Below are 17,227 nucleotides of genomic sequence, written 5' to 3' on the forward strand. Positions count from 1 at the left end.
CACACCCAGCTCCCTTTGAACATTAGCCGATATCTCACCATTCAAGAAATACTCTGCATATGTGTAGCATCCACCAAAGTGGAAGACCTCACATTTTTCCATTCTCTTTCCTCTGCCATGCAATTTCATCACCATCAACAAAGCCATCGCCTCATTTTTATTTCTAATCTCTACTAAGATGCAGTCATCTGAAGAGCCTTCCAGGACATCATCCTTTATTATTGCAGTGCCACAGTAAACTTCAGCCACAAGTTATTGTTTTGTACACTGGGAACATCCTTTGATAATGTTTTATAGAAAACTTGTTGTGAAGCTACATTGAACATGTTATTTTCTTTAAGCTTCATGTAGCCTTTGAATGCTGTCCGAAATGTACTTAGAGTACATTCTGAAACATGAACATTTGAGTAGAACAGATCCTCCCAACCAAGTCGAGTACAGCTAATGTTCTGCCCTGTTCACAGACAACCTAGGCCCAGCCAGCCTAATTTCAATGGCAGGGTAACATTAACAGACGGTAACTTTGCACAGAAAGAAAATGTAAATAATGAAAATCAGCATAAATTCATAGAAAGCAAATCACATTTAACCAACTTGGTTGAGCCCTTCAAATGAAGTAGTTGAGAGGGCTGATACACAGCGTAGATGATGTGTATATGGATTTCCAAAAAGCCTCCAGGCATTTTGATGAAATGTCCCATCATTGACAATTCTGCAAAACTGAAACCCTTGGGATTGAACAGTCATCCACTGTGTGGATACAGAATTGGCTAAGGGGCAGAAAGCAAAGGAGAGTGGTGAAAGCTTGTTTTTCAGTTTGAGAGTAAGTGCAGTAATATCCCATAGGGCTCAAATGGAATCAATGGCCTTTTCATACGCATCACCGGACTGGATGTATGCAAATGAGTTTTGTTATAAAGTTTGCATTTGACACTAAAGTCAGAAATGTAATAAACAGCATGGAGCATTGTGATAGGTTTCATGAGATCATAGATTTACTGATGAAATGGGCAGATGAATTTTATGCAGGGAAGTATGAAAGAGACTACTTGGCTTATCACGCTACCCGCGGCTTTGCAAAATGATCCCCTTAAAATATTCAGCTAATTCTCTTCTACAAGTTACTATTGAATCTACTTCCTTTCAGGCAGTGAATGCCAAATCACAACTTATGTTTAACAAGATTCTCCACATTTTGGTTCTGAGTTGTAATGAGAGGGCATTGAAGTGAAATGTTAATTCTGTTTCACTCTCCACATGTGCTGCTTTTCTGCTTTAATCAACATATTCTCCATTTTTTATTTGAGGATTACCTTAAACGTGCTTGAACTATTTCCCAACCTTGATGCCAGTGAAGCCGTTGCTCTCTCCTTTCCCTCCTCAAAATGCTTCATCATTTTGTAGACTTCTGTTAAATCTCTGCCCTAAGAAGAACCATCTTAGTTTCTCTGGTCCCTCCTCATGACTGAATTCTTGCAACTCTGGACCTTGTCAAGACTTGGATCTCCTCCATAAAATGCAGTGATCAGAATTGAGCACAACACTCTAGCTAATCAGCAATTCATAACCATTTACCACAATGTCTTGCTCTTGTATTTTATGGTTCTATAACTCAAACTTTTTTGCTAATGTCATTTAGGACCCTCTATCTCTAATCAATCTGGTCTACATGTAATGCCAGGTTCACATGACCTGATTGGCCTTTAATGCATGGAGGGTGGGAGGGAGGGAGGGAGAAATGTCATTCACATCCTAAGGTCAAGTTTTTTGAAAGCATGAGCTTAGCTACCAACATCACAAAGCAGAAACAACCATGCAAGTCAATGTTGCATATCTCCCACTAATTTCCAATGCAGGGAACTCAACTTTTATTTAAAGAACAAAACTGAGTAAATTAATTGAAAGATCAGGTCCATCATCAATTAACACACATTCAGATGCTCTAGAAAAATCATGGGTTGCTAAGTTTACAGACTCACAAGATCACAAGACAAGGGAGCAGAAGCAGGCCATTCGGCCCATCGAGTCTGCTCCAAGGGATAGGGAAAAGAAGAAATGAGAAATGGGGAATGGGGGGGGGGGGAGGACAAAAAAAAACTATTCTAATCCCAATTTCCAGCCTTATCCCCATATCCCTTGATACCCTGACTATTTAGATATCTATCTATCTCCTCCTTGAACGCCGCCACTGATCTGGCCTCCACTGCTGTACGTGGCAAGGAGTTCCACAAATTCACCACCTTCTGGCTAAAGAAATTTCTCCTCATCTCTGTTTTGAAACTGTACCCTCTAATTCTGAGACTGTGCCCTCTGGTCCTGGACTCACCCACCAAGGGAAACAGCCTAGCCACATCTACTCTGTCCTTTCCTATCAACATTTTAAATGTCGCTATGAGGTCCCATCTCATTCTTCTGTACTCCAGTGAGTACAGTCCAAGAGCCGACAAACGCTCCTCATACGTAAGCCCTTTCATTCCTGGAATCATCCTCGTAAATCTCCTCTGAACCCTCTCCAACGTCAGCACATCCTTCCTAAGATGTGGGGCCCAAAACTGCGCACAATATTCCAAATGAGGCCTCACTAGTGCCCCGTACAGCCTCATCAACACTTCCTTGCTTTTATACATTATACCTCTCGAAATGAATGCCAACATAGCATTCGCTTTCTTTACCACCGATCCGACCTGGTGATTAACCTTTAAGGTATCCTGCACGAGTACCCCCAAGTCCCTTTGTACTTCCGTGCTTTGAATTTTCTCTCCTTCTAGATAATAATCTGCCCGCTTATTTCTGCTTCCAAAGTGTACAACTGCACATTTCTCAACATTGTGCTAAGTGCTTGATTTAATGAAACAATGCATTAATTCCTGGGCTCTGCTCATCACACTAGCTGTGTATTAATGAATGATAATTTCATCTGAAATCAATCCCACTCTTTAAGCTGTCCTTGGTGCCCCAGAGATGTCAGTTTGATTCTCCTCCTACCTGTCAGTGCTTGGGAGATCGCTGAAGTGGGAACGGTCGCTGCGTCCTGAGGAACAGTGCTGGTGTCTGGCTCTGGAGTGCTTAAGGTGGGCGAGATGGGTGGAGGATTTTGTGGAATACGGGGCTTCCTCTGCCATAACAAGAAAGAATTTGAAATGACCGGCGAAATTTTCAAAAATATTCTGATTACTTCTGCCTGCAATTATCATATTCGAGCAGATGTCATCACTTACTTATGAAGGAGCAGCTAACTTAACAGAAAGAACTTGCATTTACATAGCACCAACAACAACTTCAGGACATCCCAAAGTGCTTCATAGAGAGTGAAGTACTTCTGAGGGGCACACTACTAAAGGAACAATAGATCACTTTTCACTAATAATCAGGTCAACTGCAGAATGTTGTTACGACATTTACAGCCTTAGGACTCAAAATTTACATTAATCTAATTTACATCTTCCACTGATAAGTCACAAGCTGCAAAGTTGTCATGGTCACCACTTCTCTTGGGATGGACATTGTATGTGAAACTCCATGAAGTACCATACTTTACAGATTAGGTGAAATGGTTGAGTGATGTAACATATTTCGCTATGGTTTGGTCTCAAAGCAAATTACTAAATTTTTGTATGGCAGTATTTAAAATAGTTCCTTTATCTACTTTTATGCATTGTGAATTTGAGATATATATAAATTTTGGTATTTGGTTGAAAAATAAGGGACAAAAAGTCAGGATTAAAGACTAGTTAATGATTGGTGGATTGTGACAAGGATCTACAAAGGTGTGTAAATATGACTGAATAAATGAACTATCCAGCAAAGATTCTGCCCTATGCTTGCAATTTGTACATGCCCTGAATCTCTTGGCATAGAACAGAGAGTGTGATATGCCAGTTCATTATGCTATATAATAAACACACAATTCATATGTATTCAATCTACAGAGTCTATTTTACTATTACAGAACTGCTACATCACTGGAGGACATTCCACATTTGTGCCAGCTCTTTGAACAACAATCAAGTTGGACCCAATTCACCTGTTATTTCAGCTTCAAATATTATCCTGCTCCCTTTTTTAAAGCCACAGTTGAATCTCCATCCACCACATTTTCAGGCTATGCACTCCAGATCATGAACACCTGCTGCATGAACAGGTTTTTTTTTCTTCATGTCACCTCTAGATCTTTTGCCAATTACTTTAAATCTGTGACCTTTGATTAATAAGACTTCCATTTTCGGTTGAACCCAATGATAGGGATCATGAGCTCTCAGGCATCCATCCAATGATAGCTTTCACGTTTGTGTTAATAACTCCTTGTTTGGCAGAGTTCAGTTACTTTCCTCTACTGGAGAGAGCATAATGAATGAGTAAAGGACCTCTTGCAGCACTCATGGGGATAATGACAGACCTTAATTAAAATCAGTCCATTGTGGATGAACATTGGTTGTTCACTGTACTCACCTCTGCACATTAGGCTCTAGCAGTTCAAGATGTTTTCCCAAAATGTTCATTTAGAATGCAGAGAGAAATCAACATAAATCAGAGAGTGGTGATCTCGGTTCATTGTTCTATACTACACCTTAAATATGTTTACAATCTCCAGATTACGACAGTGTCAACAACTAAATATGATTTTTTCCCATTTATGTGCAGAGTTTTAATAACAGCTTTTTGCTTGTACTATGAGCTCTGGGAAGACTTGGTTTCATCAAGATATTTGGTTTATCCCAATTATCCAGAAAGCAGAAAGAGATATGGTGGGAAGGGGAAGAGAGAAAAATGGATGAGCAATTGATAAAGTATCTTTGAACTTGAATTTTTTTTCTTATTCATGGTCAATAAGTGGAAAACTAACTATTGCTAAAAGGCTTAGTATAAAGGCTGAAAGATCATTGAGGGTGAGGAGGTAAATATACACTATTACTGCCATGATATAGCACTGAAGGAAGTGGCTTTGGCTCTGTTTTCGTAAAGGTGAATTGGGAGTCATGTTTCCACTACCTGTTCGCACCATTGAGAAGGTGCAGAAGGCAGAACTCCACAAATGGCACTTAAACTCATGCAAGAAGTGGTGCTTGGCTGGATCCCAATCTCTAGTGATCACACATAGCTGGCTAAATCACTAAAACGCAAATGGCAATTTGCCTAAGTTGAAACCTCAGCCTTGTCAGCATGCCTTCCACCAGCTGTTTCCTATTGCAGCCGATGCCATGGAATCACCCCTTACGCATGATTTCTGAAGGAGTTTGTCCGACAGTTCTCTCCCCCCCCCCCCCCCACAATAATCTGTGATTTGTCAAAGCAGCAGGAGTAGAACAATGATCACTGTCAGGCTGCCCCCAGTCACTGACATGATGGGCATGGCTTACTGTGTGAAGCAATGTCTCCAATATACAGTCAACTCACAACAGAAAGGTCATGCCTAGGACTTCCCCTGCATTGGGAGTTTTCAGGTAGAGAGAAAATGAGAAACAGAAAAATACAACAGAATGGTCGGGCGGGGTGGGGGGGAGGGTGGGAACTGCTTTATAACAGAGATTAAATCAAATGCTTTTTTTATTAAAATTGTACACAAGGATGTATGCAGAAATTTAAATTAGACCATTTATGAGAGGAGAATTTTAAATATACGCAAATTATACACATACATACACATGCATGCGTCCTTTAACAGGCTTGGTGACTATCTGGTTGTGGGCTGGAGGTGCTGGCCCCTGGGCCCCTTCCCATCTCCCCACACACATTCTATTTGCAAACTCTGAATACAAACAGAGAGAACTTCCCTTTTGGTCACCGCTATGAATTTTCTACACAATTTCCTACAGTGCCGCTTGTTCTCTTCCCCTTCCAGTGTTCGGTTCCATTGAAGCAATTGAACTAATTACTCAGCACAGAATACAACAGGCAGCTGATACCAAGAACCCATTTAATGCTAGTGCCCAAAGAAGAATTTCAAGCATTACAAGAACATTCTTCCACAAGTTCCACGTGAGTCAATCTATAAATACAACATAGAGGGCTGTTGGCAGGGATGGATGTCATGAACTATTCAATACCTCAAAACATATGCAGATTAAACTGTACCCTGGACACCACAGATCTACTTCAGTTCTAATCACTTTTGCACAACATTACCTTGAAGTCAATGAACAGTCTTTTAAAAAGGCTACTGCTGCATTTTTATCAGACTAGAGAAGCAGATTGCTTTATTATGAAACAGCTACAATCTTGCATTAATATTACCTCCCTCTACTGCCGCATTGACTGTTAATTGCATTCTGCTTCTTGAAAATTTGTGGAAAATAATTTAATACCATCAACAAACAAATTCATTTTAAATCTTCAAATAAAAATTCTGGAATGTCTATTCAGTCCTTGCTCAGGCATTTTTGATAGGTTCATATTAACACTGTGCCATTCCTTTTTTTTCATTTAAAAATGTTGGAAAACTGAGGGCAATATAATAAATAATACAAAATTATTTTTTGAAACAAATCTGATAACTCTCACAACCATTCTCAAAAAAGCTGTGTCCTTTTTTTATCTAAACATAACCATAACCTTAACCTCAAACAGAGTAAACAGGTACAGGACATTTTCTCTTTTGCTATTTGTAGAAAATTCATAAACACATTCTTTATAAATAGTACATATAAAAAATCAACACCCATAATAATGCTTAAACGAAAGAAAGACAATCTCCTTTTTTCCTTGCTCTTTCTTTCAACACAGCATAATACGAGATAATATAAGGAACCTTTTCTTTAATAAGTCAAAGCAACTAAATGAAATTTAAAGATCATGCAGAAAGCTTTTTTTGTTATATTTTGGTTGTTGCAGAGAGGAGTAGAACAGTTAAGACTGACATTCTATGAAAATTAAAATACCCTGTTTCCTTAGTAACAAGTATGAGAGAGATCATTAATATGCACACACAGAATGGAGATAAAAAAATATTAACAGGTTTAGCATAGTCACTGCTAAGCCTGGCAAACCTCAAAGTCTCTGCCCTCCACAGTCTTATGTGAACTCAAGTTACCGGTTGTTATTTATTTCATATTGTATTTGAAATTCAATTTTCAACCTTTTTGGTAGGAAACACATGAATCTGACGTTCAATTTAAAGCACATGTAAGATTGCCTGTTGAAATTTTAAACAAACAATCTTAAGGACATTATTATAACAACAGCATTCAATCCCAATTGCGAACATTATATTTCCTATAAGCTCTTAACATCATTTGACAAGGAGCAAAACATTCAATCGGCTATAATTTAACAACATCTTCATCACAGTTTTACAAATCAACTGGTCTATCCCACAAAATGTGTATGTAATCCCTTGTGTAATCCATCTGATTACACAATACATCTGATTTTACAGGATGAAAAAGTAACCTTCACATTTTTTAAAAACTTATTCACAAAAATGTTGAGGCTTAGCACAGCAACAATTCTTGCTATTTGCCTCCTTCAGGAGGATGGGACTTGAAACATTTCTGAGTGACTTTAAGCAATTTGCACCTGCAAAGTGGATTCTTCACTATACTGAATACACTGCTTTACAGAAACACAACCATATTTACCTTGCTTCCAGGTTTTGGTCCTCGTTTTTTGGGTATTTTTAGTGGTAAAACTCCTTTAGGTGCAGAAGCCGCAGCATTCTGCACAGCCAGTTTGAAAGCTGACTGAAGGAGCTCCTGTCTCCGTTTTCTTCCTGGCTTCCTCCCTCTTCGTCCGGGTGTATGCTCTGAAGCCACTTTCATTGCAGACTGCATTTCACTCTCTTCAGATTGTGGTGGCGTGGGAGAAATAATGCTCTTCAGGATAGAAACGAAACAGGTGACAAAAAGAGACAGAAGACTTTAAATGTCAGGGAAGAAAATGGTTTAAAAAATTCACTATGAATTTCACAAATTTTTAGCAGAACATGATAGTTTTTAACCCTCTAATTCCCATTCCTTTTGTAAGTCTTCAGCATTTTATGTATGTTTTATACATTTTCTATGTATATACATACACATGCATACATGGATGTAAACCTATAGACATATATAAATACACCTCATAATAATGTAACTACTTGTGTGTGCCAACAACATTTGTACTTAAATTATACACAGCAGAATTAAATCTGCTTGCAAGGCCATATGCCATCAAATCATTTTTTACTGAATCAAGAATTGCAACCATGCAGACAAGCCATTCACTACTTCGTATTACCTTGTTAACTAGACTACAGCACTAAACCTCTAAAGTAACAGAGGCAGGAATACACTTATTGCACAGGCACAATAAGCTGGCAAAACCCATCTTTGCAATGCTTCTCGTTGTAAACCAAGACTCTGGCAGCCCAGTGTTCCAGCTGCAAACATCTCATTAAACTAATGCATTCAGGGCAGAGCAGAAACTCGATTTGCCATGGCTACAACAGTGAATTTCCATTACGATGACAGCTTAAACCACATCATGTCCGGAAAGCAACCAACCCTGTGCTTTCAGAAGGGGGAAAAAAATTACATGCACAAAATGAAGCCTACATGCGGTATATCTTCCTTCCTCTCAATCAGCTCAACAAGGAAATAAGCTGCTAAGAGAGGAAAGAAAAAAATAATTAAAAAACACCAAATAAATAAAACAAATTTAGAATATACCTCACAGAAATAAATCAAATGGGTGGCTATGAATGAATACAAGCTACGATATTATGTGTTCTGTATATTTTCTTCTGAGTAACAAGGTGGAGCATTATAGAAATCAAAATTACTGAGTTTTTACCCCCATCTCTCTTCTATTGTTACAATATTTGCTGAACCATGCTGTTTCATGGTACTTGAAACACAATGGTTCTCAATCAGGCATTTTTCTAGTGTTACTCTTTCAGCTACCCTATTTGGACCTCCTCCACTGTTTCCACGGAAACCATACTGAAAATGTCAAGTCAGCACTCCAACGTCTGTCACTAACATAACTTGCCCTCCCATTCACATATGGGAAACTGAATGTGTGGCAACACATCCTCCTGGGCTCACACAACAGTGGGCAGCACTGTGGGTTAAATGACTGACAAGATTCCCTCGAAGGTTCACAGGAAGTTACAAGCAAAGTGGCTCAGCCCAGATGCCAGTCAGATCACTGCATCGGAGGCACCAAAGTAGATGAGCATCAACTCCAGGGCAGCTGTTCTACATGAGAAAAGAAAGCATAAATGTTTACTTAATATTGCCCTTGTCAACTTCAAAAGTGCTTACTTAACCATTCTTAGTGTTTTGTTCACTGCCTTGTCAGGAAAACCAGCATACAATTAAATTTCAGAATTCCATTACATAGTAAAAAATGAATTAAGTTGTTTGAAATATTATTCAGTTTTGCCCTCCTCCTCAATCCATCCCAAAAATTATGCCACTCAATTAACATGTTATATCATTTGTTTTTTGGTTAAGTATACATTTACAACCATTACGTCCAGGCAGTTGGCTTAAGTTAACATGACATCTAACCTACTACTTACTTTTGATGCATAACCATGTTTTCAAGTTGCATTTCAGATTTGAGCATTAAATCTAAGCTGACATTCCAATGTAGTACGAGGGGGTGCTGCACCATAGCAGGTAGCATCATTCAGGTGAGATGTTAAACCCAAGTCCTGTCTGCTCTTTCAAGTGGATGTAAAAATTTCCGTGACACCAGCTGAAAAGCAGTTATGATGTCCCAGCCAATATTTATTTTGAAATCAATTTCACTATTATAGTGGGAGCTTTCTCCGTGCAAATTTCACTACATCATACCTGATTTGTCTAACTTATGGGATGCAACAGTCAAAATTGACCTCTAGCTTTTATTGTTAATTGAAAGAGGTATAGAAGGCAGCCTAAACAAATGGTAAAATGTTTTAAACGTAAAAGCCTATTTCAAGGTTTTCCTGATGTGTCTTAATGTTCTAATATTGTTGCTGCAATGGAGCAATGCTCTAAAGAGTAGGGTGCAAGATCGAGAGACAAAACATAATGGTCAACTTTGTTAAAATGATGCTGACCACAAAGAATAAGGTGAAGCAGTCAAATGTTTAAAACGTCAAGGTCATGGCATTAGTGGGTGTTATGCTGGAAGCGGACTGGTAACCTGGGACAGCACGTCTGCATTAAATCTACCAAGAAGGCACTAACAAAGTATAGCAAGTGTAACAAGTAGGGCCAGAACACTGAATGAAGAGAACAGTCCGACCGAAACATACAAAGCATGTTGTCACTGAAGCAAAGGATGTTTGTAACAGAATATGAGACAATTAGTATGGGGGTCCCGTTCAAGGAGCAGCTTAGTCTGCAAGGGAGTCAACAAGGGTGATAAGGAAAAACTCAATCTGCAACCAGATGCTCAATATAAGTACTGGGTTGGGGGGGGGGAGTCGTGGGGGAGGCACGGGGGAGGGGTTGGGGATGGAGATAGGGAGAGAGGGAGGGAGAGAGAATAAATTCAACCAGAAGGATGCAAAGGTGCAGCCAAGAGGACATAGCAAGGGGAAAAGAGACAGCATCCAGTCACTCAGAAGGTGAGCCTCCAAGGTTTTAACATTGTAACTATTGTCTTTGTTAGGTATTGCTTCTCTCTATTCAATGCAACATACTTAGTAAATCAGTTGTGCTTATAACAAATATATCTGTACCCACATTGGTTTGTTGCAGACAAGTCCCTTGAGTTAGTTCGATTTAATCTTGAAAGGAAAACAAAACTACAAATTGGCAAATTTTATCGAGGCAACTGTTCCAGCTATTACAGGTTCCTGACACCGATTTCACTGGAAGATGTCAGGTGGAGGAGAAAGAGCACAGAGTTTGTCCCGTGTCTCCAGGCAAAGGCTAACATGGAGCTAGGGAAGCAGATGACTCTGGTTCCATCTGGACCTAGGTAAGCGAGTAAGTTTTATGTTCTTTTCTCGATCCTTTGCGAATTTGATAGATTGTGGAACTGCCAAGTTTAATTCAAACAGCCTGAGAAATATGAGTGTAGATCTGGGGAACATTGACAGGTCTCAGTTTTATCTACCTTTCCTGATAATAGATAGGACAGGTAAACAAATTAAGAGAAAGGTTTCTTAAAATGAAAAACTAAACCAACACATTGCAAAGAGATCTTGGAATTGATTCTGGACTGTGGTTCAGATGTCTAGACAAAAAGACCATGGTGTTCTCCCACAAAATGGGAGTACAATTGGAGAGAGCTACACAAAAGATTACACAAACATAATTCTCTTATCTGACCAAGAGATTTTAAAGTGGGAGGACAGGTTAATTAAACCATTTAAAAAAGAGAAAGTACATGGGAGTCTAGGCCAGCAATGTGCCCAAGCCCAAAAGGACAATGAGAATTTTCTAATATATAAACAAGATGAGATTATAACAAAGGTGCTCTGGCTGAAACAAAGATGGAAACAGTCTTCTAAGCTTTTAATATTAAAGTGGATAAACAATTGTAACACTAAAATATAAGCTGATATAGTCATAATTGCCTCCTTTGGTCTTGGAAAATTCCATGATTGCCAAATAATCTAAGATTCATGCAAAAAAATATAAGTTATTTTCATTTTTATCACATCAACCCAGAGTTTAATCAATAATAAAAAATTAGATCTACTACTAGGGAACATCTTAGATGAAAATTGCAAAGGAAAAATAATCAATTGCTACGTTACAAATGTTTTAAATGTAAATGCTGCTCATTTTATCATTTGCTTTTTCTAAATTAAAATTCATATATTTTACAATTTTTAAAATAGGAGTGATGCCTTTCACTGAAAACTGTGGCAAAGATCTGTCCTACCATATTTTTTGCATTTAGTACCGTTAATTCTAGATGTGAATTTGTCTGCTAGAAATTAAACTAATACTACATTCAACTAAATTCTCTTGAGATTCTGTTAAGAAAGGGGAAAACCCTTTACTCCCGTCTCTGTTGAGCCTCCTCTTACTGCAACCCTCCCTGAGAAATAGTAAAGATCTTCTGGCTAAGGCCAAATTGAACAAAAGGTTAAAGAAAAAACTATTTTGAGAGCTGTCTATTCCTCGGCAAAAAAAAATGGAACAGAGGAATAAAGGGATAAAGGAGAAAAAAAATGATTAAATGCAGACGTACAGATCACCAAATCAGCCAATAATCCTAACAAACCTCTGCAGCCTGCTTCGAGGGGAAAAAATTTCCAATGTAGTGAAGTTGCATGAAAATTGCATTGGATCAATCAGGCAACAATACAGCTAAAGACAGTGAGGCATAGACAGTTACAGCAGAGAAACGGGCCCTGTAGCCCACCAAGTCTGGGGCATTGATCTGGCCCCTGAAAAGAAAAGAGGGATTGACAGGGTATATTTGAGAGGCTGTTTCCTCCAGTTGGAGAGCGGTCTTAAAATAAAAGGTCAGGCAGTTAGGACTCAGTTGAAGAGAAATTTATTATCACAGAGGATGACAAATTCTATCCTTCCTGGGGCTGTTTATGCTCAGAGAGTAAGTATACTCAAGGCTGACGCGGATAGATTTTTGGACATGAGGAGAATCACAGGATGTGGGGATCAGGCAGCAAATGGACTTAAAGGCACAGGATCAGTCTTGATCTTATTCAGTGGTGGAGCGAGCTTGAGTATGTCCTGCTTTCATTAAAGCGCTGTCATGAGGTTAGTCCAATACTGTTGTATGTTATGTGGTAGAAAGACAGATTCAAATCTTTCTTATGCCTGACTTTTTAATTCAAGTTTTCCCAGAATGTATCCCTACCTGAACTTACTAACAATGTATCCCTACCTGAACTCATTATCCTCCATATTCTTTTCCTTGTTGAATACAGATGACAAGTATTCATTCTGGACTTCACTCATAGCCCCTGACTACACATAGATTACCCCTAACATCCCTTTTTCCCTAGCCATCTTCTTGCTCCTAATATACATAGAATAATTTAGGACTCCCCTTAATCTTACTTGCCATGGATATTTCATGGCTTCTTTTTGCCCTCCCAGTTCCTTTCTAAGTACTCTCCTACAGCCTTGATATTTCTGAGAAGACTTGCTTGATTGTAGTTTCTTATACCTGTCACATGCTTCCTGATCAAACATTCAATAACTTCTGTCATCCAAGGTTTCTGAATCTTGCCATCTTCACTTTTCACCCCTATCAGAACATGTTGCCCCTGAACTCTTGCTCTTGTCAGATGTTGTTTTACCTGCAAGCATCTGTTCCCAACCAACTTTCCTTTCCAGGTTCTCTCCTGTGCCTCCACCCAGTTAAGGATTTTAACTTGATACTGACCTTATCCCTTTCCAAAACTAACGTGAAACTTACAGAATCATGATCACTATTTCCAAAGTGTTCCCCAATTAACACCTTCACCACATGCCGAGTTCCAATTCATAATATAAAATTAAGCACAGTCCCTTCCCTGGTAGGATTATATACATATTGTTTCAAAAAATTATCTTGGACACACTTAACAAATTCTGTGGTAGGATCTGTGGAGAATTGATGGGAATGTGGAATAAGAATAAAATGTGATTAGTATAAGTGGATGTTTGACGGTTGGCATGGACTGGATGGGCTGAAGGGCCTGTTTCCATGCTGTGTGACTATGACTAAATCATAAATTACACGATTGGGTTTACAGGCAGGCCAATCAGATCAGGATTGGCAACCTTCGCATCAGTAAACCAACTGATTACTTAATCCCTTTATGGTTATTTCCATTGGTACACCACAAATGACCTGATTAAATGGATTTAATTTCACAACTTTCTTGGATGGGATCTGGACTCCCAACTTCTGATTCAAAAACAAACCCACTAGGTCATCTTGAAATTGTTTTTTAAAAAATGCAGGCGCTGGGAATCTGAAACAAGAACAGAAAATACTGCAAAATTCAACCTGAAACATTAACTGCCTTTCTCTCTCCACAGATGCTGCCTGATCCACTGAGTGTTTCCAGGGCTTTTTGCTGTATCACTGGATTACCTTTCCCAGTCTACAGTCAATGTGAAACTGCAGTAAATTCATGTGGAAATGAAGCTTTGTACCAGTTTCTGAAATAAAATTTAAAACATTTCTGCATAATTAAGAATGAATGTGCACATGTGGCCCCAGATTAGGGATCTCTTTATGGCCATTGACTGACTGTCACTGGAGCCACAAGAGACTGCAGATGCTGGTATCTGAAGCAACAAACAATCTACCAGAAGAACTCAATGGGTCAAGCAGCATCTGTGGGAGGAAAGGAATTGTTGATGTTTTGGGTCAAAGCCCTGCATCAAGACCAGTGCAGGGTCCTGATGCAGGGTTTCAGTCTGAAACATCAACAATTCCTTTCTTCCCACTGCTGCTTCTCGACCCATTGAGTGCCTCCAGTACATTGTTTGTTGCAACTGACTGTGCCAGACCCATTGCAATGGTTTCAATGCCTGTTAAACAGCAGCAAGTGCAAGCTTCTTCCAAATACCTTGATTCAAAGTGGGTTTATAATTATGGTAGTCTCAGTAGCAAACAAAAACATTGTGCTTTAAAACACTTGTTTTTTTTCCACTCTGTTTTCTGTTTCCATGAATATATTTTTATGGCATCGGGATGTTACATTATGACTTGGAACACTCCCATGCTTGTATTCTTAAAATTGTTGTGCTAGCGTAGACAAATGATGGTTAAATGGCTTCAAAGTAACTTTCATACTTAGACAAAGGGGACATATGGGTCAAGTTTCAAAATCTCCATGAAGCAATGATTTTTACATTGACTTCCTTGATTATACTAGCTTGTCCTTCCCACATATGTAAATACAATTGGCAGAAAGGATTAGGGGCAAATTACTGTCGACAATCTACTGTTTGTTCTTTCTCACACAATTGGTTCTCATAATTTATGCTGTCAACGGGACCCTTGTTTTGTACACGACTGCTGGCAGATGCTTTTACTCCCATACATAATGATGACACTTTATTCCTCCTGGTTTTTACAATAAATTTTCAGTGTTGTCTCATCCAATCCATTGATCTAATCATGTTTTTCAACTAAACAACTGAAGAAGAAAAAGAACCAATAGGCTTTGTATGAGTTACTGTTAGTGTGTTGTGAACCTTTATGTCATTCTTAACCAAATCTATCTCTTAATTTTTATTGAAAATATGAATAATACAAAGAATCACATAGACATCATATCCATTTTTCAAGCTTCTGATGTAATTGCATCTTATAGAGTCATAGAATCATAGTCATACAGTATGGAAATAGGCCCTTCGGCCCAACTAGTCCACGCCAACCAAGATTCCCATCTAAGCTAGTCCCATTTGCCCACGTTTGGCCCATATCTCTTGAAACTTTTCCGATCCATGTACCTGTCCAACTGTCTTTTAAATGTTGTTTATGTACCTGTCTCAACCACTTCTTCTGGCAGATCATTCCATATATGGACCATCCTCTGGGTGAAAAAGTTGCCCTTCAGGTTCCTATTAAATCTCTCCACTCTCACCCTGAGCCTATGTCCTCTAGTTCTTGATTGCCCAATCCTGGGAAAAAGACTGCATATTCACCCTATGCATGCCCCTCATGATTTTATACACCTCTACAATATCACCCTTCATTCGAGGGACTGAGTTATGGAGAGATGTTAAGCAGGCCAGGACTTTATTCATTATCTTTAACTCACATTAGGAACCAATGTGCAAAGCACAGTTTGAAACAGCATTGAATTACACACAAGAATCAGAAGACTTTTAAGATTCACCAGTCAACCAAACTGAAGGAGGGTGCATAGCTATTGAACTCCCAGATTTATTACTGGAAATGAAAATTTAATATACAACAGCTTTAACAGCAATATGCAAAATAAATGAGTCAATAAGCTATTTTGAAGCAAAATATAAGGAACAGTTTTGGGGAATCACGGTGGGGATTTGATAAGGAAATAAGACCATACAACTTTAATATTTATTGTGTGCAAATACTTTTATTGTAATCTCAATACCCTTTTTAAGACATGTTAGTATTAAGGACTTATTTCAGGTTTTCTCGCGTTTACCCATTTGAAACCTGTGTCATTTAAAAAAGTTAATATGCACAGTCACCATAAATAATACCATTCTCTGTCCTATTTGATTCTGTGCTCCCACAACTTTCCAGGATAAAAGGTCTCAAAAATGTTTCTTCCCCATGGGTTTGATAAGTAAATCAACATTTCTGAACGACTCTTTGTAACCAGCTGTTACAGCCTTCTACATTTTCCCAGATCTGACGTCAAAGAAGTCAAGCATAAAATCTTGCTAAGACTTTTCTAAGCAGCCTTGTTCTTTAATTAAGAACTGTTATGCAGGGATGTGAGTTTGTATTAATTGAGTGAATTCATGAGGCTGTCCTTGATGCTGTAAACTAACAGTAGGCAGAATTTGCAGATATGCTTGACGACATTTTCGCCTGGGTTAACTTTGACAAAAAGTGTACAGGTGCCAAAAATGAGGCAACAAAAGAATAGGAAGCAGTTATACCATCACTCTCTCCTATTGTCATCCTAAAACACACAAGAGAAAGATTGATTTGCCTGTTAACGTGTCTGTTAAAGGTCAGTCAAGGACTGGGCTACATAATTACATGATACAGGAGAAAATAAGCAAAATAATTCAATCCCAAATAATAATGCATGCCTATTGTTTGTCCTATCAAAAGAGATTAAACAGCTTGGGTCTGTATTCTTTGGAGTTTGGAAGAACGTGGGGTGACTTTACAGAGATAATGTAAGATCCTGATGGGACAATGACAGAGAAGTTGTTGAGAAGTTTTCACTCGAAGGGGAGTCTCAAACAAAGGGACATAGTTACAAGGTAAGGAGCTGGTCATTTAAAATAGAGGTGCATAAAAATTAATTTTCGGAGAGAGTTGTGAATCTCTGGAAATCTCTACCCAAGAAGGTTGTGGAGGCCAGGTCATTAGAAGCATTTAAGGTGGGGCTGGATAAATTTTTGTAAGATCGGGGAACTGAGGGTTAAAGGGAACTGGCAAAGGAGAAATGAGGACAGAACAGATCAGTCATGCAGGGCAGGCTTGTTCTTGTATTCTTGTGATCGCACATACCAGGAAGTATCTTCAAAGCTTTTAATTTTGGTGCAACCCCTTGAGTAGGCTTGGTAGTTGTTTGACTCTTCAAAAATATGGCATATTGGTACAGTCATGGCACAGTGATTAATTTACTAGATAAGAAATCTAGAGGCCTGTACAAATAATC

General features: G+C 38.7%; 1 protein-coding gene across 1 annotated transcript in view; it reads right to left on the bottom strand.

Annotated features, from left to right (window-relative positions):
- Positions 1-17,227, bottom strand: part of scml4 (Scm polycomb group protein like 4) — a 102,541-nt gene that overhangs the window by 54,791 nt on the left and 30,523 nt on the right. Inside the window, exons 4-6 of the mRNA XM_052025440.1 lie at positions 12,265-12,316; positions 7,575-7,808; positions 2,986-3,115 (exon numbers count right to left, since the gene is read on the bottom strand). Of these exons, the coding sequence (XP_051881400.1) occupies positions 2,986-3,115; positions 7,575-7,808; positions 12,265-12,316 (416 nt within the window). The remainder of the gene's footprint in view (positions 1-2,985; positions 3,116-7,574; positions 7,809-12,264; positions 12,317-17,227) is intronic.

Source organism: Pristis pectinata, chromosome 10 (assembly GCF_009764475.1).
Source record: "Pristis pectinata isolate sPriPec2 chromosome 10, sPriPec2.1.pri, whole genome shotgun sequence".
Lineage (NCBI taxonomy): Eukaryota > Metazoa > Chordata > Chondrichthyes > Rhinopristiformes > Pristidae > Pristis > Pristis pectinata.